The 21767-nt window shown below is 44.1% G+C and overlaps 1 protein-coding gene across 3 annotated transcripts; it reads right to left on the reverse strand.

Moving 5' to 3' along the window:
• Positions 1 to 52: 52 nt before the first annotated feature.
• Positions 53 to 20625, reverse strand: a1cf (apobec1 complementation factor). 3 transcript variants are annotated; one of them, XM_063220773.1, is made up of 12 exons: positions 20517 to 20625; positions 17515 to 17658; positions 16547 to 16681; positions 15651 to 15781; positions 14084 to 14322; positions 11424 to 11588; positions 10181 to 10278; positions 7360 to 7639; positions 5664 to 5863; positions 5254 to 5390; positions 3885 to 4045; positions 53 to 1748 (listed from the first exon to the last, which is right to left on the reverse strand). In XM_063220773.1, the coding sequence occupies exons 2-12, from the start codon at positions 17611 to 17613 to the stop codon at positions 1594 to 1596; spliced, it is 1800 nt and encodes a 599-aa protein (XP_063076843.1). In that variant the 5' UTR covers positions 17614 to 17658; positions 20517 to 20625; the 3' UTR covers positions 53 to 1593. The 3 variants fall into 3 exon arrangements, with proteins under 3 accessions (XP_063076843.1, XP_063076842.1, XP_063076844.1); XM_063220772.1 differs by having other exon boundaries at positions 5664 to 5887; XM_063220774.1 differs by lacking the exon at positions 17515 to 17658 and having other exon boundaries at positions 5664 to 5887.
• Between the last annotated feature and the right edge of the window lie 1142 nt (positions 20626 to 21767).

The raw sequence follows: 21767 nt of genomic DNA on the forward strand, positions 1-21767 counted from the left end.
GGCCTAATATACAAAACATTTTATTCATGCACAAATAAAATACACACACCACTTTTTGATTGAATAAAGATTGTTTTATTGCAGAAAATGACATTGGAATTACATAAACCCACTGCTATCAAGGCACAATGGCATTAAACATTTTTTTAAATTTTTGTCTCGATTTCAATTTTGCATCCCTCAGAACCATGCTGTTGATTTTTTCCTGCTTCTTTTCTCCCATAACGAATTACAATAAAGGACACTTAATTCTGTGTGAATCAGGCAAGGAAAAGTCTTTCTTAAGACAAATAATGTTGGACACCTGGTATAAAAAAAAAAAAAACGAAAACGGTAAGTGCTACACACACACTTTTTTAATACTGTTACCACTTTGGTATCTCTGCATGACACGAGGGATGCAGTGTTCCTTTAAAAAAAAAAGTCAACTCAGACAAAAGGCACTTGATGCAGGTGCTTACTTATTACGATGCTTGTTAACGGCTCTGAAACATTTTTACTGAACACACAATCCATCTTCTGTTTTCTATTTTTTTATATATATACTGAAGATGTTAAGTGAAATAACAACAGTTGGCTCAATGAGACAAAAAAAAAACGACTTTAAAAAGTCCATCATTGCTATGTTTATGTTCGTAAAATCCTGGACCAATAAAAATGAGAAGAGAAACAAAAAAAACACCCCTTTTTTCAGCATACATGATCCAAAGCACCTAAAGCCCTACTCACAAACTCACGGAGCCTATTGTTAGCAGCTAAATATATCACAAAACTGCCATGATTGCTAAATATGTCTCTCACACATTGTCTGTTTGGACACCATACATCTAAAAATCTTCTCTAAACATTGATGGACCTCGTACAAGACCTACCTACACACCATCATTCTAAAACAACACTTCCTTCTGACATTACACTTTAGGCAGCTGTGGTTTTCCCTGAAAGAAATGCAAGCTTTTCATACCACATCCATGTTTCTTCACATACTACAACGTCCACTCCCCCACACCAACATACATACCAAATCCCCACACATCAAATATGGCATGGCAAAAAAAAAAATAGAAAGAACATGTCAACATACTGGCTTCTCTAATACAGACAAAAAAAAGGTTCTTAAAAACAACAACATGACACATGATGCATTTTTCCAACAAGGGTGGTCTTTAAATGTGTGCTTAGGGTAATAAATGAGGGGGGGAGAGAGAGAAGAGAAAGAGAGAGAGAGGCCTGTGATAGTATACTCCTGAAGGCCTTAAAAAGCAAATGAAATATAAAACAGCATGATGGGTACAACCTGTAAACAACCTTTAGGCTCTCACAACGTTTACAGGCTAACACTAAAGGATGACACGTATAACTACTACTACTACACTACACTTATAAGGTCAATCGATTCATTAAGTCATATTCCAAAAAACATTGGCTAATGTTACAAGTACAGCTAATTAAACTGAATTGTCGCAATCAAAACATAAAAAAAAACAATAGTCACACATCAATCACAACAGAGATGTTTTCCGTGTTCCGTATCCGGGGAAATGGTGGGTTGCCAAATGCGTCCTTCCTTGTCGTCATGGAGACGGACGGAATTTAGAAGACTCCGTAGCCGTCTCCTCGCGTGGCCACTGCGAATGCCGGGTAGCCCTCGTAGGTGGCGTAGGCCGCCAGGTCCTGGCCCAGGGTGACTGCCTGCTTCAGCTGTGACGCCGCCACCGAGGCGGCAGAGGTGGTGGCTATCGTGTAGCCTGCAGTCGGGGGAAAAATGACAAGACATGTATTAAACTGGAAACTGATTTTCATCTTGCACGGGTGAGGCATAAATGCAATTTCGTTGTGTGCAGTGTGCACTATTCACATGTGTGCTGTGTCACAATGACAATGGGAGTTGGAGTTTCCCAGTTGGGCTTTCACTTCACTTTTCGCTTTCACTTCACATCTATAATTTGTAACTTTTACGCAGTATAGTTGGTCCAACATTACGTTACATTTGACTCTCTTAGTGTTGAAATAACACTGAAACGTTTACTGTAAACACGTAGTAGCCCTAATGTAGGGCAGTCATGGGTAAGCGGTTAGGGCGTTGTAGGGAGTTGTAGCCCAAAGGTTGCCAGTTCAACTCCCGACCCACCAGGTTGGTGTGTGGAGTAATTAACCAGTGCTCTCCCCCATCCTCCTCCATGACTGAGATACCCTGAGAATGGTACCATCCCACCACATTGCTCCCTTTCCATTGGGGGCTGCCCCCTTGCACGGGTGAGGCATAAATGCAATTTTGTTGTGTACAGTGTGCAGTTATGTGCTGTGGAGTGTTGTGTCACAATGACAATGGGAGTTGGAGTTTCCCAGTTGAGCTTTCTTTTTTCACTTTTATGTCTCTCCTAAGTATTTGTCTGTCTCACTGAGTAAAGTTTGAGATTGCTGCTTTTTATTGAATGACTGTCATTTCCTTTTAAAACTACATCGAAAAGAATGGAGAGACCAAGACACATGCAATGAGAAGAGACAATGCAGGAATGGACAATGGAAATCAAGGAAACCAAACAAACGTGTGCTAACATAGTAAGAAGAAAAGAGAGAGAAAGAGAGAAAAGAAGAGAGAGAGAGATGAGACAAAAAGGACTCCTTGTTGCTGTTACGAACCTTCACAATGAAGAGACCGAGACATACAATGTGAAGCAGGGGCGGAACAGAGGGGGGGGGGGGGGGCATAGGGGCCAGAAACCCCGGGCCTCACCACTAAGGGGGTCCCCCTACCAATGGCTTTGGATCTAAACACCTCAGAGGCCCCATTTGCGATATTTCAGTATTTTTTTTAGTTCAGTATTATGCTAAACAGCAAAGTTAAATGCCTTTATTGCCTGCATTTTTAATCATTAGGTGTGAGGGGGGGGCCTCTGACACATCTCCCCCCCCCCTGTCACAATACCAGTGCTCCGCCCCTGATTTGATGTAGATGATGCAGCAGTGGTTCTCAACTGGAACAGTCTTGGGACCCACCATTTTCCAATCTCATTCAATCGCAACCAAAGGTGTGCTGACATAGTAAGAGAAGAGAGAGAGAAAGAGAGAAAAGAACATAAGAGAAGGATGAGACAAAAAAAAGACTCCTTGTTGCTGTTATGGCCCTTCACAATGAAGAGACCGAGACACAATGCAAAGGAGACGATGCAGGAGTGGACAGTGAAGCAGTGGAACTCAAAGAAACAAAACAAAGGTGTGCTGACATAGTAAGAGAAGAGAGAGAGAGAGGGGGGGAGAAAAAAAGGTAAGGATGAGACAAAAAAAAGACTCCTTGTTGCTGTTATGGCCCTTCACAATGAAGAGACCGAGACACAATGCAAAGGAGACGATGCAGGAGTGGACAGTGAAGCAGTGGAATTCAAGGAAACAAAACAAACGTGTGCTAACAGTAAGAGGAGAGAGATAAAAGAACATAAGAGACGGATTAGATTTTAAAAAAAGACTCCTTGTTGCTGTTACGGACCTTCACAATGAAGCAGTGGTGTAGTCTACGTAGAACGCGGGTATACGGAGTATACCCAGTTCTAAATTTCAGGGATTTCAGTATACCCACTTGAAATTGTTTGATCCATTGTTTTGAATAGCACAAATATATACAGTATACCCACTTCAAAAAATGCTCAAATATACAGTATACCCACCATAAAAAAGTAGACTACACCACTGCAAGGAAGAGACCGAGACATACTACAATGTGAAGAGATGATGCAGGAGAAGACAGTGAAGCAGTGGAATTCAAGGAAACAAAACAAACGTGTGCTAATGTAGTAAGAAAAAAGAGAGAGAAAGAGAGAAAAGAAAAAAAGAGAAGGATGAGACCAAAAAAAGGTTCCTTGTTGCTGTTACGGACCTTCACATACCTGGAAAAGCGGCAGCGGCAGCAGCAGCAGCGGCGGCAGCAGCAGCAGCTGAGGCTTCGGCGCCCTCTGTCTGTAGGCCCAGGGTCTGCAGCGTGTGCTCGGCAGCATGGATTTTTGCCTCGTCCACGGCCGCGCACAGCTTGGCTGGGGTGAAAGGGTGGCTGAGAGAAGAGAAGAGAAGAAGCAGGAGTTAATGGGTTAAAAAGTGATATTAAAGCAACTGAAGCTAGACTTTAAACAGAAAAGTATCAGCTTGATTGGCGTGCAGAGGTGTCAAAAGTAAAAGTAAAAGTTAAAAAAAAGAAACAATTTCCTTCCAACGCAAGTAACTTATTTGAGTAACCAGTAGACTTCTGTACTTGTTTTACGATCATCTAACTCTGCTCTGGTTGGATCAAGTTTGTGGTGGGTTCTTGTTAGGTTTTCAGTGTTTTTCCAGAAACAACACAGTCTATACATCTCATTTGGTACAATGGAGTAAATGGTGTAACAACTATGTAATGCCATGTGCTAGTGTTGTAATTCTACCACAAAAGTAATTTTACTTTTACTTTTGACACCTCTGCTGGTGTTAAAAGATAGCTGAGAGAAGAGAAGAGAAAAGAAGTGGAGGAACAGGAGTTAAAGCCTGAGGGAAACGTGACATTACAGCAACTGATAAGAGAGCTAGAACAGCAAAGTATCAACAAATTATTGTTAAAATGATAGTTTCCGACAATGTGTACTTTTGAAAATATGGCAAAATTAGAGAGTAAGCACTTTGTGAGTGTGATAATGTCAATTATAAAAACAGCAAAGATACATATTTAAAATAAAATACATAATTAGTGGTGCATAGATAGACCATTTACCATACAGACTAGCGCATAAAAATAAAAGCAAATATGTAGGCCTATATTCATGAATATAGGGCAGCCGTGGCCTAGTGGTTAAGGAGATGGGCTTTAGATCAGAGGGTTGCAGGTTCGAATCCCACCCTTCCACTCCCTACCTCACTCCATGGCTGAGGTGCCCTTGAGCAAGGCACCTAACCCCACACTGCTCCAAGGACTGTAAGCAGTAGCCTGTAAATAACTGCAAGTCGCTTTGGATAAATGCGTCAGCTAAGCAATAGCAATAGACCTGTCGTTTTTTCTGCCATCATTACAATGGAACTTGTTGCATGAAGCAAGTTATAAATTACACTTCAGATGGATCCTTCCAGCATACAATTCACCAAACAATTAAAAACTATGTAATATTCATTAATTCTGTATAAATTTGCTCTATTCAGTTTGCGCACCCCCTTGAGGCAGGCCGCGCGCACCACAGTTTGGGAAACCCTGATATAATGTAATGTAATGTAATGTAATGTAAATAGTCTGCTTACATGTTGGGGTACTGTGTGGCCAGGGCAGGGATGGTGACCTTGTAGAGGAAGAGCTGCCTCTGGTCGGGCCCGATGGCAGAGTGCAGCGTGTAGACGGGCTGGCCCCAGTTATTCTTCTGGCAGATATCGTCCAGCACCTGAAGGACACACACACAGTAGGATTGCGTTGAGTGGGTGTGTGTGTGCGTGTGCGTGTGTGTGTTACCTGCGGTGCGTGTTTGATGGCTTGTGGCTTGAGTCCCACGGAGCTCACAGGCGTGAGCTCCATGTGTGTGTTACCTGTGATGCGTGTTTGATAGCGTAGCGCGTGCGTGTGTGTGTGTGTGTATGCTACTGTACCTGCGGTGCGTGTTTGATAGTGTAGCGCGTGCGTTTGCGTGTGTGTGTGTGTGTGCGTGTGTGTTTTTTACCTGCGGTGCGTGTTTGATGGCTTGCGGCTTGAGTCCCACGGCGCTCATGGGCGTGAGCTCCATGCCCGGCAGCAGGTCGTACAGCTTGTCCTCGGGCCGCTTGTCGTGCTTCAGCTGCGGGTAGGCGGAGACGGCGCCGCGCCCCACCCCGGCGTACGCCAGGTAACCCCGACCCCCCAGCCCGCGCACGCCCGCCGCCCCTACAGGCATACTCATGTAAATGTCTAGGAACGCAAGAACGCAAGACAAGGAAGGGCAGCGGGAATTCAAATCAATCAAATCACTCGAGATTCGGGATCATCAGATTTCAGATTCAGATTTCAAAAAGAAGAAGTCAAAATCAAAAGACTGTTGGGTGTGTGTCTCCAGGCCCAGCACAGTACAGTCGCTATAGCTGACGAATTTTGATTTTTCGAGCAGCTCACAATGTGATTTCTCTTGATTCGATCATTGATTTATTTGTTTCCACGGGCCTATACTTAACAAGCTGGTTCAGGAGGACACCAGGTTACTGTATGTTAAAGGACCAGTTCAGTCAATTTCAACATGCAGTTGTAAAGGTGCCAGTATGCTTGCTGCAAGATACGCGAGTGCGTGCACGATTCGTTCATGAACGCGTTAACATGCGTATTTAATGTCAATTTCGCGCGCGTTGGACACGGCAGCCAAATGCGTGCGTCAGGTGCAATGTCTTCAAACTCGCTGGGGGCGATCGTAAGATAGACTGCGCAGTTCCACGAATGTGCTTGATATGAAAACGACAATGGCAGCAACTTCTAAGAGCGTCTCATTGAGTTTTCCGAGATCTTGGTCATTGTTATTGGGGCAGCGCTTTGTTTAAATTTAAAAAAAAAATGTTTTAAATGTATTCCCAAAAACATCCGAAAGTTTATACAACATCAGCAGACAACTAGCAAACAGTGGTACCTTTTGGAAAAATATTTGGAGTAGGCCTATGTTACATTTTTTTTTAATTTAAACATTAGAATAGCTAATATCTCGGAAAGGGCTGAGCCGAGAAATGTGGCATCACTGGGTACTGACAAGTCAAGGGTAGCGTGAGCAATACAACAGCATATTGAAATTGACTGAACTGGTCCTTTACGGGGAAAATCATCTAATAGAAGAGCATGGGGTCCTCCTGGCTCTTCTATTAGATGATTTACCTCTTAACTTAACCTGGTTTACTCCTGAACCAGCTTCTTAGTATATGATCCTGGTGTGAACTGATTGGATTAGCTGACACGTTCATTTCTGTCACACTCTGTTTATGTTTAGATTTTTGGATGCATTGGATTGGATTTCGGTGTTATGTCAGCCATGTTTGGCAATATCTCTGTTTTGATTTTCATGTTTATTTCCGTTTCCCCCGTTATCATTTATGATTAGACTGTAATACACAGGCGTGGAACACATAAAGACAAAACAATGCTGCAACACAGTGGAACATCACTTAGAGAAGTTATACAGTAAGTTTCAAAACAATGTCTGGCATGCTGATTAGCAATGAATATATTATTATACCAAATAGAACAAAACACATGGTCATTGCTTAGAATAAGTTTAAGATAGAACAAAAAAATGATCTGTGGTTAGCCATAATTCACAAATGTGTTAGATCCTGGTATGATTAGGAGGGAAACGTGTGCAAGCACACACACACGCACACACGCACACACACACACTTTTCTCCTACCTCTGACAGAAGGAGTCCGCACCAGGCCGCGGCCCCCGACGTGTCCCTTGGTGCTGGGGAAGCGGAACTGATTGGGGATGGCGGCGTATGCATGGGGGGCGTAGAAGACGGGCGCGCCCAGGTAGGCCGCCGAGGGGTCGTAGACCTGGCCCAGGGTGTAGGCGTACTCCCCCTGCAGCAGAGCCGCCCCGCGCCCCCCCGTGCCCCGCGTGTAGCGCACGTAGCTGTCCTTATCCACCGGCTTGGCCAGGGTGACTTCGATGGGAGAGCCGTCCACAATCTGGGAACAAGCAGGTCAGCACATTGGAGAAAAGAGAGAGAGAGTGGAATCAAAGAGATTGGATATTTAATAAAGAGGAATCGAAACACGCCCACTCAATGCAAAAGCGAGTGCTCAAAATTCGGTCTCCTAAGGGGGCGTTGTCCCTCCTTCTTCTTCTCTTTTCGTGGTGTTTGCACAAGACGTGCGCTACCGCCATCTACAGCACTAAGGGGACTCCATTTATTCTCAACCTCAAGACTCAGAAGGTCTCCTAATCGAAGGTCTCCTAAAGGGCCGTTCACCCGACGTAAAGTGGATACTGGAAAAGAACCCGCCTGCTTTATCTCCCTATATATACCATTCTCTGGTTGAATCTTGCATTTACAGTAACAAGTACTCCAGAACAGATTTCTCGTCTGGTCACATTGCGCTGGCTGGAACAGCTCTGATCTTGCTAATAAACAGTTTGTGGTGGGGCTGAAGTCTATGGAAATCAGCTTGTGCTAAGGTCATGCGCCAGGGCCAATCATAATGCACCAATTACACCCTGCACAGTGCTCCTGTGCATGTCCCCAGAACGTGACTGGTGATGGACAGACACTCTGCTGTCGTCCGAATTCTGAACAGTGAGGGACAGCTGACTATTGCACGATGGTAAATAGGCCTTCATTCATTTCACTAATAGTCAGGGCCGCGGACAGCTTTAGACCACGGACAAAGTCATCTGAAATACCGTATATACAATTTAATAACCCTGCAATACTAAGCTCACCCTCGGCTGGGCCTAGGACAGCTGACCCCCTTTGTCCCCCCACCCCCGTGTGTCAGCTTCCCTGCTAATAGGACTATGCATTAGGAAGGTAGGGATGTCATTACAGAATATGAACCCCAATGTGTATTGTATAGCCATGCATAATAATATAGTAATATGACATTACTACATCACTTCTATTATGTTATTGTCACAGTCCACAACAAACCCTAAATGAAACCAAACAAAAAGGCATTTAAAAAATAAATAAATAAAAAAACATGAAAAAACAAATGGTGAAAAACCCCTTTGATTTTGCCATTTATTTTGCATAACGTTTATAAAATTGAGTATGGTGGTGATGGATTTCCCTCAAATTTGAAATGGAGCCAGAATCTCTCTCTCTCTCTCTCTCTCTCTCTCTCTCTCTTTCTCTCTCTCTCTCTTTCTCTCTCTCTCTCTCCATATATATATATGAAGAGCTCTTTACCAAAATGAGACATATCCATTTTATAGAATGTTGGGAAATGTTTTTGTAATTGGGCATTCCATGACTGCGTTTTGGAAAAGAGCTCTTCACATATATATTGTAAGCTTTGGTGACCCAATTGCATGAGCACCCGCACGAGAGGGAGTCACATGATACTCTGTTATCTGTGAAAACTCATTAATTATCATTTTATTCCTCAAGTTTTAGAATAAATGTAGAATAAATGTTTAATGTATCACTTACATTTTGTTGCTTCTATGCATACATTAGTTTAAATGCTTTGTCATTTATTCAACACGGGCTCTATATGGTATTAAAATCAAACCCCTTAAAATCAAGAGGACTTTGCGACCCACTGTGGATCTTTTGGCGACCCATAGGTTGGGTCCCGACCCATAGGTTGGGAGTCACTGCCCTAATTTATATGATGCTTTGAAGTGCTGGCATATAAATAGACTAGATGTGCATTTCTTACAACAATCAACAAATGATGAAAGGGGATGGATGATATGGCCTCATTTGTTAAGTTAATATAGATCAACAGTGGTTCTCAACCTTTAAAAAAAAAAAAAAAACGACCCCCTATTAAAAAATTAAATAGACAAATGCCCTCCAATGGAAACTGAACAACACATTCTGTCAACAAAACCCTCTGCTATCCTTCTCGACGCCCCCTAGGGCTCCCTAACACTCCATGGGGGGGGTTTAGAGCCCATGTTGAGAAACAATAATATGTTCATGAAGTTCATGAACTCTAATAATTCATTTTTTTTGTCCTGACAGGAACAAAGTCCTGGCAGGAAAAACGTCTTTTTTATTGTGTGGCACAGACTGTGACAAAAAAAGAAAACATAGAGTAGAAGTCCAATGTGATAATTATGCAGTAATAATGTTTCAAGTGCATTATTGTACAAAAGGGTCATGTACTGCATCAGCAAAAACATGGCAGACACACTACTAATAGACCTATATTTCCTTTCTAAATTAGATGCCTGATGTGTAAATTATATAAATGTTCCGAGTATATAGAAAAGGGTCATATGTCTGGGGAAAACATGGCACGTTGATACATTGCCAATAGAACAACTGGATATTACTTTTCCATTCAGAGAATTACTTTTCTTTTTCATCATGTCATTATTTCTCTGAGGTTTAAACTGACAATGTGATTTAAAAACAGCTTTGAGGTAAAATAGAAGCCACAGAAGCAGCAGTAGACATAATATTTCAAGTACATCGTTTCAGAAAAGGGTCATAGGTATATGGGGGTAAATATGGCACATTGGCACATTGCTAATAGAAATATACTGTATACTACCTTTCCATTAAGAGCATTCATAGCGCTGATGGCATCCTCTCTTTGGCCAAAGTGAACAAAAGCATAGTCCCTGATCTTCTTTACTCGCTCCACAGCACCTGTGTATGACACACGCACGCATGCATGCACGCACGCACGCACACACACACACACACACACACACAGACACAGACACAGACACAGACACAGACACAGACACAGACACACACACACACACACACACACACACTTTTAATTGAGTACTTTTCCCATCATCAGGACTTTTGATTACAGTATATCCATCAGTGTTTTCATGTCAATCATAATACAGATTTGATTTGATTATATCCATCAGTGTTTTGTCAATCATAATACCGTACATACAGTACAACTATACTGCACACTAAAGGCCTACACAATAAACTCAGGTGAATACAGCACAGGATGTCCTAATAAGAGCCAAGTGCTGACATGGCTCTCCGCTGATTTGAAATAAAAGGCAGACTGTAGTCAGACAAAATCTTTAAAACATAATCTAATTAGAATGTATTTTTCCAATGTTCCAGAAACACAGCCGCCAATGCCCCCCACCCCTCCGTGCCTCCTCTATTTCCCAGCCTCTCAATCCATCTCTCTCTCTCTCATTCTTTGTCTGTCTCTCACTATCTCTCTCTGTTTATCTATTTTGTTCTAAGTGTGTTGATCTCTCTCTTTCTCTCTGTCTCTTCCTCTGTCTCTGTGTGTCTCTCTCCCATCTCCATATCCTGCAGTACCTGGCTTGATGCTGCTGAACTCCTTCTTGATGGTCTGTCTCTGTCTCACTGCTCACTGCTCTCTCCCTCTGTACCTGGCTGAATGCTGCTGAACTCTCTCTCTCTCTCTCTCTCTCTCTCTCTCTCTCTCTCTCTCTCTCTCTCTCTCTCTCTCTCTCTCTCTCTCTCTCTCTCTCTCTCTCTCTCTCTCTCTCTCTCTCTCTCTCCCTCTGTACCTGGCTGGATGCTGCTGAACTCTCTGTATATACAGGTCCCTCATCTCTCTCTCTCTCTTTCTATCTCTCTCTCTGTGTCTCTCCCTTATCTCCATATCCTATGGTAGCTGGCTTGATGCTGCTGAACTCTCTGTATCTACATGTCCCTCATCTCTCTTTCTGTCTCTCTTTCTGTCTCTCTCTCTCTCTCTCTCTCTCTCTCTCTCTCTCTCTCTCTCTCTCTCTCTCTGCACCTGGCTTGATGCTGCTGAATTCCTTCTCGATGGTCTACTGTACCTGGCTTGATGCTGCTAATCTCCTTCTCGATGGTCTCCTCGGTGGTGGCCAGCATCAGGTTCCTCACGTACAGGATCTTCACCGTCGCCATGGTGTCCTCGTCCACCTCCACCTCCGGCTCCGCCCAGTCCACCGCGATGGCGTGACCCCACAGCTGGATACGGCCTGCAGAAGGGAGGAGGAGGAGGAAGATGAGGACGAGAAGGAGAAGGAGCAGGAGGAGGAGGAGGAGGAGAGGAAGAGAAGAGGAAGATGAGGACGAGAAGGAGAAGGGGAGCAGGAGGAGGGGGAGAGGAAGACAGAAGTAGAGATATTACATTACATTGGAAGAGGAGAGGAGGAGGAGGAGGAGGAAGAGATAAGTAGAGACATCGCAGGATGGAAGAGGAGGAGGAGAGGAAGAGAAGAGGAAGAGGAGGAGGAGGAAGAGTATAGGAGGAAGAGGAGGAGGAGGAGGAGGAAGAGAGAAGTAGAGACATCGCAGGATGGAGGAGGAGAGGAAGAGAAGAGGAAGAGGAGGAGAGGAGGAGGAGGAGGAGAGGAGGAGGAGAAGAGGAAGAATAGAGGAGGAGGAGGAGGAGGAGAAGAGGAGGAAGAGGAGAGGGAAGAACAGGAGTAGGAGAAGAAGGAGGAGAAGACGAGGAGGAGGAGAGACAGAGAAGTAGAGACTTTGCATTACATTACGTTGCATTATGGACTCAGCCCAATGCAATGTTGTAACCTCACAGCTGGATATTTGTCAGAAACACTTACGGCAGAGGACATATCAACAACTTTCAGTCTAAGGAGAGAGAGAGGTTGGGGGTAGGCAGAGAGAGAGAGAGAGAGAGAGAGAGAGAGAGAGAGAGAGAGAGAGAGAGAGAGAGAGAGAAAGCGCAAAAGACAGATACAGAGAGCAGAGAGAAAAGTGAATGTTGTCATCAGAGTTACATTTGGCCCAGGGGGTCACTGTGGGTCAGTGTACTTTATTCCTACAACTCAGTGGTTCTCAACCTTTTTTTCAACAGACGCCCCCTTGGCCTCATCACAAGCCTTACTACGCCTCCTTGACTTCATCATAAGCCATACAACGCCCCCCTTAGTATTACAAAATGAAATTGACTAATCCCCTTCAATGGCAACTAAGCACCGCCCCTTCTCAGTGTATCCTACTCAACGCCCCCAAAAGCTCCCTAACACCCCCTGGGGGGCTGTAGCGCCCCCATTGAGAAACAGCACTATAACTGAAGTGTCTGTATTCTCTAATGGGAAATGAAATTGGTCATACAGCTCTCCTGGAAGGAGCCATTCACAAGTGAAATTTCATTTTGAGTCAGGGCTGGACTGGGTCCAAAAACAGCCCGGGCATTTTTTTTTGGCATAGACCAGCTTCTCACACAGCCCCCTTATTTTTCTGTAATATTATGAGTGGCTCAGTCAAAATGGACTGCTGCCCTATCTAAGGGAAAACAAAAACAAAAAACAACAAAAACCAACAGCATCAGCCCCTGAGCCCCCCAGGGAAAAGACCCTGTATGCCAGATTACTAGTCCAACCATGTTTTGAGTGCACTTCTGCTTGAACTTGCTCTCTGAAACAGTGGAGACGTTTGAAAATTTAATGTTAACCTGCAGGGACATTCGAATTGGAAAACTCACAACCTTTTATTTAACAACTTGAGTGGAATGGATTTAAGTTATTGATGTCTTCGTTTAATTTAATGCCATGCCATTTGTATTAGTCACCGCCTTAAAAGGGAAACCATGCTGTTTTACTATCACAGAGGGGAGGGATTGTTTTTAAGCTTGGTTATTCGCCTGGTTCGACACTACCTAAGGGAAGGGTTCACTTGCCATATAATAAGCTTAGCAGGCATTTTGATTTCCTTTCTAAATCTTTCTATTACTTAGACCTTCCTCATCAGATGTCTTCAATATAAATTATTCCGATAAAACCTAAACTTATAAAATAATATTACTCATTACACATTTATTACGTGTTAAGGTTATTGTTATTGCGATCTTGTTATGTTATGTTTATTGTATAGTTATAGTTGTCGTTATCTTGATTCATTCAATCTTCACCATTTCATAAAGTCAGGGGTCCCCTGCATGGCTGAACTGGGGGAGAAATAGGGCCCGGGCACTTTTGGCTTAAAGCAGTGGTTCCCACACTGGGGTGCGTGGCCTGGCATAAGGGGGTGCGTGAGCTGAATAGAGCAACGGTGGATATGTGAGTTTTTATCCAGCATTGATGAACATTAAGTAGTTTTTAATTGTTTTTTAAACTTGTATGCTGGGCGGGTCCATCTGAAGTGTAGTATTACTCCTAGACTATTGGAAAAGAGGATTCCCCAAAATGAATATGCATAATGTGCAGTGAATCCATGCTTGCGTGGCCATCAGCACACCAAGATATTTGCTCAGGGGGTGCGCCAACCACATTGAAATGTACAAGGGGGTGCACAGGGAAAAAAAGTTTGGGAACCGCTGGCTTAAAGCATGTACATATATTTCAGGGTATTATTGGCTACAGTCCCTGGAGCAATGTGGGGTCAGGTGCCTTGCTCAAGCACACTTCAACCCTGATGGGAGGAAGGGAGTGGTAAGGGTGGGGATCGAACCTCCAACCCTGTGATCCAAAGTCCAACTCTCTAACCATTACACCACACCACACGTTACCTGGCAGGAGTTTGCGGCGGGCCATGGCGGCGGCGCGGTGGCTCTCGTACTCCACGAAGGCGAAGCCGCGGTTCTTGGTCTTGTCGGCGGCGCTGGGGTAGACGATGACGTCCACTACCCCGTCCGTCACCTTCTTCATCTCCGCCAGGATCTCCTCCTTCCTCTTGGTCTTGGGGATGCCGCCCACAAACAGACGGCAGTTGTCCACGCTGGCGCACACCCCCAACAGCCGGCCATTCCTGAGGAGGAACACGACATCAGTAACATGGGTAAGCGGTTAGGGCGTCAGACTTGTAGCCCAAAGGTTGCTGGTTTGACTCCCGACCCGACAGGTTGGTGGGGGAAGTAATTAACCAGTGCTCTCCCCCATCCTCCATGAGGTACCCTTTCGGGTGCAATCTGGGGCTACCCGCGTGCACGGGTGAGGCATAAATGCAATTTTGTTATGTACAGTGTGTACTTGTGAGCACACCCCCAGCAGCCGGCCATTCCTGAGGAGGAACACAACAACATGGCCACTGTTTAGTTACAAGGACAAGGACTCGGACAAGCAGCCTCATGATTAGCCTGATTATCATCGACTTTCAAATCTCTTTGAGACTTGGTCTGACCAAGAGCATAACAATTTACATGTCCCAAATGGCATGGTTGACCCCCCCTCCCTTGGTTTGCTACTGGTTGTTTGCTTCCTGACAAAGTGGGAGGAGTTCCCGATTTTTCGGGAGATCAGAAACAATAGTTACATTGTTCTTGGCCTGACTAGAAGTAGCGCCGAAGGTGTTGCGCCACTAGGGGGGCATGGCCTGGCTACCCCATAATGCACACCATACCATCTGAGGCGCGTGGCAATAAAAATCAAGTCAAGTCAAGTCTGCTTTATTGTCAATTTCTTTACATGCTTTACATGCTCAGGAAACTACGTGGGCAGTCATGGGTAAGCAGTTAGGACGTCAGGGAGATGTGTCAGAGACCCCCCTCTGGGACATGCGCTGGAGTCTGCCATCGTAATGTGCTATAAATAACGTCTGGTTACTAAGTATAAAAGTTGATAAATACTGAGTTTGCTGTTCAGCATAGAAATGTGCACGTTAATGGCGTTTGGCCCACAAAATATTATAGAAGGCCCTTACAAGATGTTTGTCAATCGAAAGCCTTTGGCAGGGGGCCCCCCAAAATGGTGAGACCCGTCTCCAGGGTTCCCTATGCCTCCCCTTCTGCTCCGCCACTGAGTAGATGATGCCATCATGAATAGTCTATACCACAGGCGGACTTTCCATTAGGCAAACCTAGGCAATTGCCTAGGGCCCCCACCAAATCAGCCCTCCATAGGGGCCCCCAACTGTCACACCAGTCATGGTAAACATGAAAATAGTAGACAAAACTACCGGTATACAAAACAATGGACAAAACAATAAAATAGCACCAAAACACAGAGTTCTAAGGCCCTGATTTTGTGTACATCTTTCAAGTAGAACTTTTGAGGGCCTCGTGTTAATATTTCGCCTAGGGCCCCAAAATGGCTAGATCCCCCCCTGTCAGTACCCAGAGCCAGAAAGAGCTCACACACCTGATCTCGTAGTTGTTGAGGTGCTTCATGGCATTCTTGGCCTCTGTCTTTGTGTAGAATGTGACAAATGCATAGCCTCTGTTGTTGCCATTGAAGTCCATCATCATCCGTACCTCATAGATCTTACCAAACTGGGAAATCAAGAAAAAAAAACACTTTGGTGAGCATTGACAAACAAAGCATTTTCATAACCTTCACAACAATAACTTATTACAATGGTAACAAAACAAACAAAAACTAAAGTAGCTCTGAAACTATGTTTCTCTGAAATGTGTTTTCTAATAACTTAATTAATAGATATTGAAATCAAATCAAATCAAATAAAAAATGAGCTGAGGGTGTTTTGGGAAAAAACCCAGCACCCATGTAGACAGGAAGGAGCCCTCTGTCAATCAAACGCTCAGGCAATCAATCGATCAACCAGCGTTGCTTCATTGCTAGCTGTGGGAATATTTTATAATTTAAATAATACATTATTTAACGTCTGGGTGGAAGGCAACAAAGCGAAGCAGCTTCCTCACAAAGCAAGAGTGCAAACTTGCATCTTTAAAGTGATACTGTCCCATTTTTGTAAATAAGCTTATTTTATACCTCCCCTTGAGTTAAATAATAGGGTTTTACCGTTCTTCAGTATTTTGACTGTTCTCTGGGTATGGCAGTGCAAATTTTACCCCCATGCTAGCAGTTAACATTGAGTCCTATGAGACCAGCTGGCGGCTAACTGGTCTCATAGGACTCAATGTTAACGGCTAGCTTGGAGGTAAAATTTGCACTGCCATATCCAGAGAACGGTCTCTCTGTCTGCTACTGGCATTTCCCCCTGGAGCTAATTATTATATTTTATCCATCAGAGTCTGAGAGGAAGCAATAGCTGCTGATATTATACAGTATTGTACCTTCTCACAGAGTGGCACCAGCTCGTCTTCAAAGAGGTCGCGAGGCAGCTTCCCCACGAAGATCTCGCTGCCTCTCTCCGGAGGGGGGCCCTCCCAGCCAGGCGGGGGGCCGCCGTACCGCCTCTGCCCATTCTCCTGCCAGGCAGACCACACACACACGCGTACACATACACACACATGCATGCATGCAGGCACACACACACACACACACACACACACACACACACACACACACACACACACACACACACACACACACACGTGGTACACACACACAAAACACACACACACACACACACACACACACACACACACACACACACACACACACACACACACACACACACACACACACACACACACACACACACACGGACACACACAAAGAGAGAGAGAAGAGGGGATAGGTTGAGTCATCAGATCTGTGCAAAGCCTTACATCTTTTTGCACATTTATATGACCCTTTGAAAACCTATGCACTTTTTGCACATTGATATGATCCTTTGAAAACCTATGCAGTTAATGCTGATGATGACACTGACTTTCACTCATTTGCTATAAGAATAAGCCACTTCCTTCTTCTGAATGATTTTCCTACAACAACCTGAGGATGGCAGCAAACCCCCATCCCCAAAACTCAGTAAAGCCAGACGTGAATTTGACATGCATGTTTTGGCCTTTGAATATTTGTAGACATTGCCTCAATAATAAATTAACTTCAGAACAACCAGTTCAGAACGAGCGTTTTCTTATAAACCCTGTATTTACTTCAAGTGAAATAGCCGGCACACATTTGTAATGGCAGAATTTTCTGTAGGCCTATTGCGCAAATAAGAAACCCTGCCACATTGAAATAACGTGTCCAATGCCTCACTAACAACTCGGGGAGGGTAATGTAGCAAGGTAGTTATTATGTTAACAAAAAAAATAAAAGTTAAGATGGTGGTTGTTTCTTTCTTTTATCGTACCTGGTGCAACTGGTATCCCGTGCGTTGGATAAGGGCGCGCAATGCGACCTCTTTCTGGGAGCCCGCCAGTCCATCCCCGGATTTTTGATTGGTTTCCATTGTGAATGATTAGCAGCAATAAATCAGCAGAATTAGGGGTGCTCACTGAAATTAAATCAAAGTTCAAGGACAAAATAAATAACATTGTAAATACGCCCCTTTCATTTGGCCCTTCATACCAATAATGCGCATTATTACCAGGGCTCTAAATTAACTTTTTTCATCACCAGCCAAAATGGCTAGTAGATGTAAATCTTACTAGCCAAACACACACTCACAAATGTGTCAAAGTGGCTAGTAAGTTGGCATTTTCTACAAGCCAAACTGAAATTTCACCAGCATTTGGCCGGTTGGCTGGTGTTAATTCAGAGCCCTGATTATTACTATGAAGGTGTTTGCTCACCACACACCTACAAAATGACGTCTCTACGACCATGCACATTACTATTTATGTACAACAGGCCCATCAGATACAGTTCATCCTTTACGTACTCCACAATTACGCATGTCATTGTTAAACCGGGCACTGCTATGACCTACTTCAAAAACACTGATACTAGATCGATATCTGAATGCATGCAGCATGCAGCATTCAGTAGGCCTACTGCTGAACATTTAGGTAACAGGCCCTGATAGATCGCGGAGTGGATAGCAAAATGTTGACAACATGCATTGCGCGCACCGGTGCTGTTTGAGGTCAAGGACCACTGCACAATTATTAACTACCTCGAATAAGGCTGGCAGACCAGCACCTCTATTCCATGCTACGACTCCAGACTCCCGGCGTTCTCTATAGGCCTATTTCCCTGCATATCCTAAAAACCCAAAGAATGTATTGTTTGTACACAGATATTTTAGGCAGACCCAAATAACCTTATTCAATACCTACTCCACCCCAGTGACCACTCAACGCTCTCCTCTCTATAGGCCTACAGCTTCCAGTATATACCTCAGTGGCTTAATTAAATTACCACAACAATGGTTTCCCACAGACCCTCACTGCAATCTAATCAATCATCACCTCGGTGTTTTCTTGGCAAAATGATGATCAAAGGGACACTTGATGGCAGCGTCCAAATTTGATTTAATTAAAATTAGGCCACAGACCCGCCTGCGTTATCGTTAACCTGGGTTTAACAACACGGGATTCGTGCTTGAATATATTTGTCGTGTGCGTGTAGCCTAGTCAGTGGGTTACGTTTCCATATCCCATCTTTCTGGCATTACACAAGAAGGAATATGGGCTCATTTCACAAGCCTTACCAAGAAATGTGGGAGCAACATAACAGAAAGACAAGCCCGCGACCTTTCACGTCATCTCGCATCTCCTGTGGGCAGTGCGTGCGCGAGAAGTGATCAGTCTCCAAATTCCAACTGACACTATCGATAAAACCGAACTGCACCTTAGGCAAGAAATAGCCTATTCAAATCCCCCGAGTTTGTACATGTGCTTAGTCAGTTAGGTTCAGTGCCATGGTCCTACTTGCCAAAATAAGGGAATGGTTGGCTCTGTTGATTATCAATAAAAACATTATTGTATTGCCTGCGACAGGGAATGTCGTGCCCTTGTAAAATTGCTTCCAAAACAGACAGGTAAAGAAACGAAGCTAAAAGAAAAGAAAAGAAAAGAAAAACACGGAAAAATAAAATAAAAAATGTGCCCCAAAGAAAAGGAAAATGTGCTCGAGAGTTTTCTGAAGGGATCCCCAAGAGTAAGTAAACTTTTGAAATATACCTTTCCCGCTAACTAGCCTGTAGACGGCACCCTTAAAGACGACCTGGTTACCATTTGAATAAACAAGATAACTGGTCGCTGGACGTGCTTATCTCCCTGACACCAGTACCTGCATTTTGGAGCTCTGTGTTGACTAACGCTAAGCACACACCGGATCGAAGGCCATTACGCTGGCTAGAACTACTGTCGACTGGCCAAGTGCAGCAGGGAACATTTGGACCATTTAGTTTGGAAACATATGGTCTCTAGGCCTTCAAAGTTTAGATTTTAGATGGGCATGCTTACCACTGCAGCTGTGCGTCCAAACTAACTTGAAATAGGAATGCACCCAAACGTATTTCAATGTATTTTGGTACCATATGCTACACATATCTGAACATATCTGAATGGGAGTGTAAACTAGGCATACATTGGTAACACAATAGCCCACTGTGGTCTTTTTTGGTATCTAATCATTGTACATGAATAACAGCACTGTTCAGAATAACAATATGACTGAAACACAATAGAGAAGTAGATATACTACACCACCTGTATATCTGTAATTGCTGCACCAATGTCATAATAATTTCAGAGGACTGTGTACAGTAATCAAGCCATTGAATGAGGAGGAAGAGTTGTATTGCTACCTCATTGTGGTCAGCCTCTCCTTTCACACAGCACTTAGTTTCCGCTCAAGCAGTGATGCTTTCTAAGCCTCTCTCTCTCTCTCTCTCTCTCTCTCTCTCTCTCTCTCTCTCTCTCTCTCTCTCTCTCTCTCTCTCTCCTCAGGTAGATAAATCCTCACTGAGTTTCAGGCAGCCATTTCGTCTCTTCTGCAAGCTATCCTCTACTTTTCCTCCACCATGTCCCCAATGTGCCAGGCAGCCAGGCGCAGAGTAGAGCACGGCATTTGAATACAGGTGACCAGGTAAGAGAGATAAAAAATACCTGACTTGTGGCAGTGGTAGTGGCATAAGCTTAACTACACCCAAGCCGTCAGCTGAGAAACAGATGTTGCTGTTTAAACGCCATTGACGGTATAGCTGCCTGGGCCCTCACTTCAAACCCTATATAAACACACACAACAAGTACACGGCACACAGCAGACGAAAGCACACACATGCATCTGTCTGTGCACACCTGTGTGCGCGACGCGACACGTTGAGGTAAACGAGAACAGGGAAACGCACACAAAAAACACAGTCACAGAAAGACAAAGCATAATTAAGTTGAGCTAAGAACTCACCTGAGCAATTTCAGGAGATCACCACCCGGTAAGCCTCAAACCTTCATTCTGGCGAATTTGGCAACGTGTCGCTGGGGGTGACTCGGTCTCGGTAATCCCATCATATCAAACTCCAAAGGTTCACTGTCCTGCCCTGCAGCTTTTACAAGCCCCGAGGCGTTACACATTAACCAGGCCCCTATCTCTCTCTCTCTCTCTCTCTCCTCTACCCTGCGGCCTTCTCACCACCTACCCAACCACATCCACCACCGCTACCCACCCACCCAGCCAGCCAGTCAGCCAGCCAGGGGCAGATCTAGCCCTTTTTTGTGGCCCTGGGCGAAATATAAACATGGGGCCCTCGAAAGTCATTATATAGACATAATATACAATTCTGTGTTTTGGTGCTATTTTAGTGTTTTGTCTCATATATATCTTCGATTACTTTACATAAGTTTATATATTACAGAGACAAATTAGGATGAATCCTACTTTTTTGTGTCTTCACCGCGACTGGTGTGGCAGTTGGGGCCCCTACGGAGAAGAGATTTGGTCGGGGCCCCAGGTAATTGCCTAGGTTTGCCCAATGGAAAGTCCGCCTCTGCAGCCATCCACTCTCACCCAGCTCCAGGAGGAGGCCTTTGACCAGGAACAACAACATCAGAGCCATGCATGGGGCCTACACCAAGAAGCTGGGTTAAGAAACCAGGTTACGTTAAGAGGTAAATCTCCTAATAGAAGAGCCTGGAGTCCTAATTTTCTTAACAACTTAAGACACGGCATTATAAGTTAGTATAAGTCGTAATGTATGACTAAAGGCCCCGTGCACTGTCATTGTAGTGTAGTACTAAAGTCGTTAACTTTCGATGTGTATTACAGCATGCTACAGGAGGTACAGTGTGCATTAAAGGGACACTGTGTGAGATTTTTAGTTGTTTATTTCCAGAATTCATGCTGCCCATTCACTAATGTTACCTTTTTCATGAATACTTACCACCACCATCAAATTCTAGCTATTCATTATGACTGGAAAAATTGCACTTTTCAAACATGAAAAGGGGGATTTTCTACATGGTCCGCCATTTTGAATTTCCAAAAATCCCTATTTTTACCTGCAAAAATGACTGTACTTGAACCATACTAGAAAATATCTGTTTATTACTTGGTAAACTTTCATGTAAAGATCAAATTTGGCAATAGGCAGCCCAGTTTCAATGAGCAGCATAGTTGCAGTACCTTTTTTGACCATTTCCTACACAGTGTCCCTTTAAG

The sequence above is a fragment of the Engraulis encrasicolus genome, chromosome 17 (assembly GCF_034702125.1).
Source record: "Engraulis encrasicolus isolate BLACKSEA-1 chromosome 17, IST_EnEncr_1.0, whole genome shotgun sequence".
In the NCBI taxonomy this organism is placed as follows: Eukaryota; Metazoa; Chordata; class Actinopteri; order Clupeiformes; family Engraulidae; genus Engraulis; species Engraulis encrasicolus.

Bases quoted from the DNA above. Each gene is read 5' to 3' on its own strand.
- a1cf (XM_063220772.1), bottom strand. From the start codon at position 17,613: ATGGAAACCAATCAAAAATCCGGGGATGGACTGGCGGGCTCCCAGAAA. The intron at 15,782-16,546 runs GTACAATACTGT...TTGATTTCCCAG, and splicing joins TGGTGCCACTCTGTGAGAAG to TTTGGTAAGATCTATGAGGT. The intron at 14,323-15,650 runs GTGTGTGAGCTC...GTTCCTCCTCAG, and splicing joins CTCAACAACTACGAGATCAG to GAATGGCCGGCTGTTGGGGG.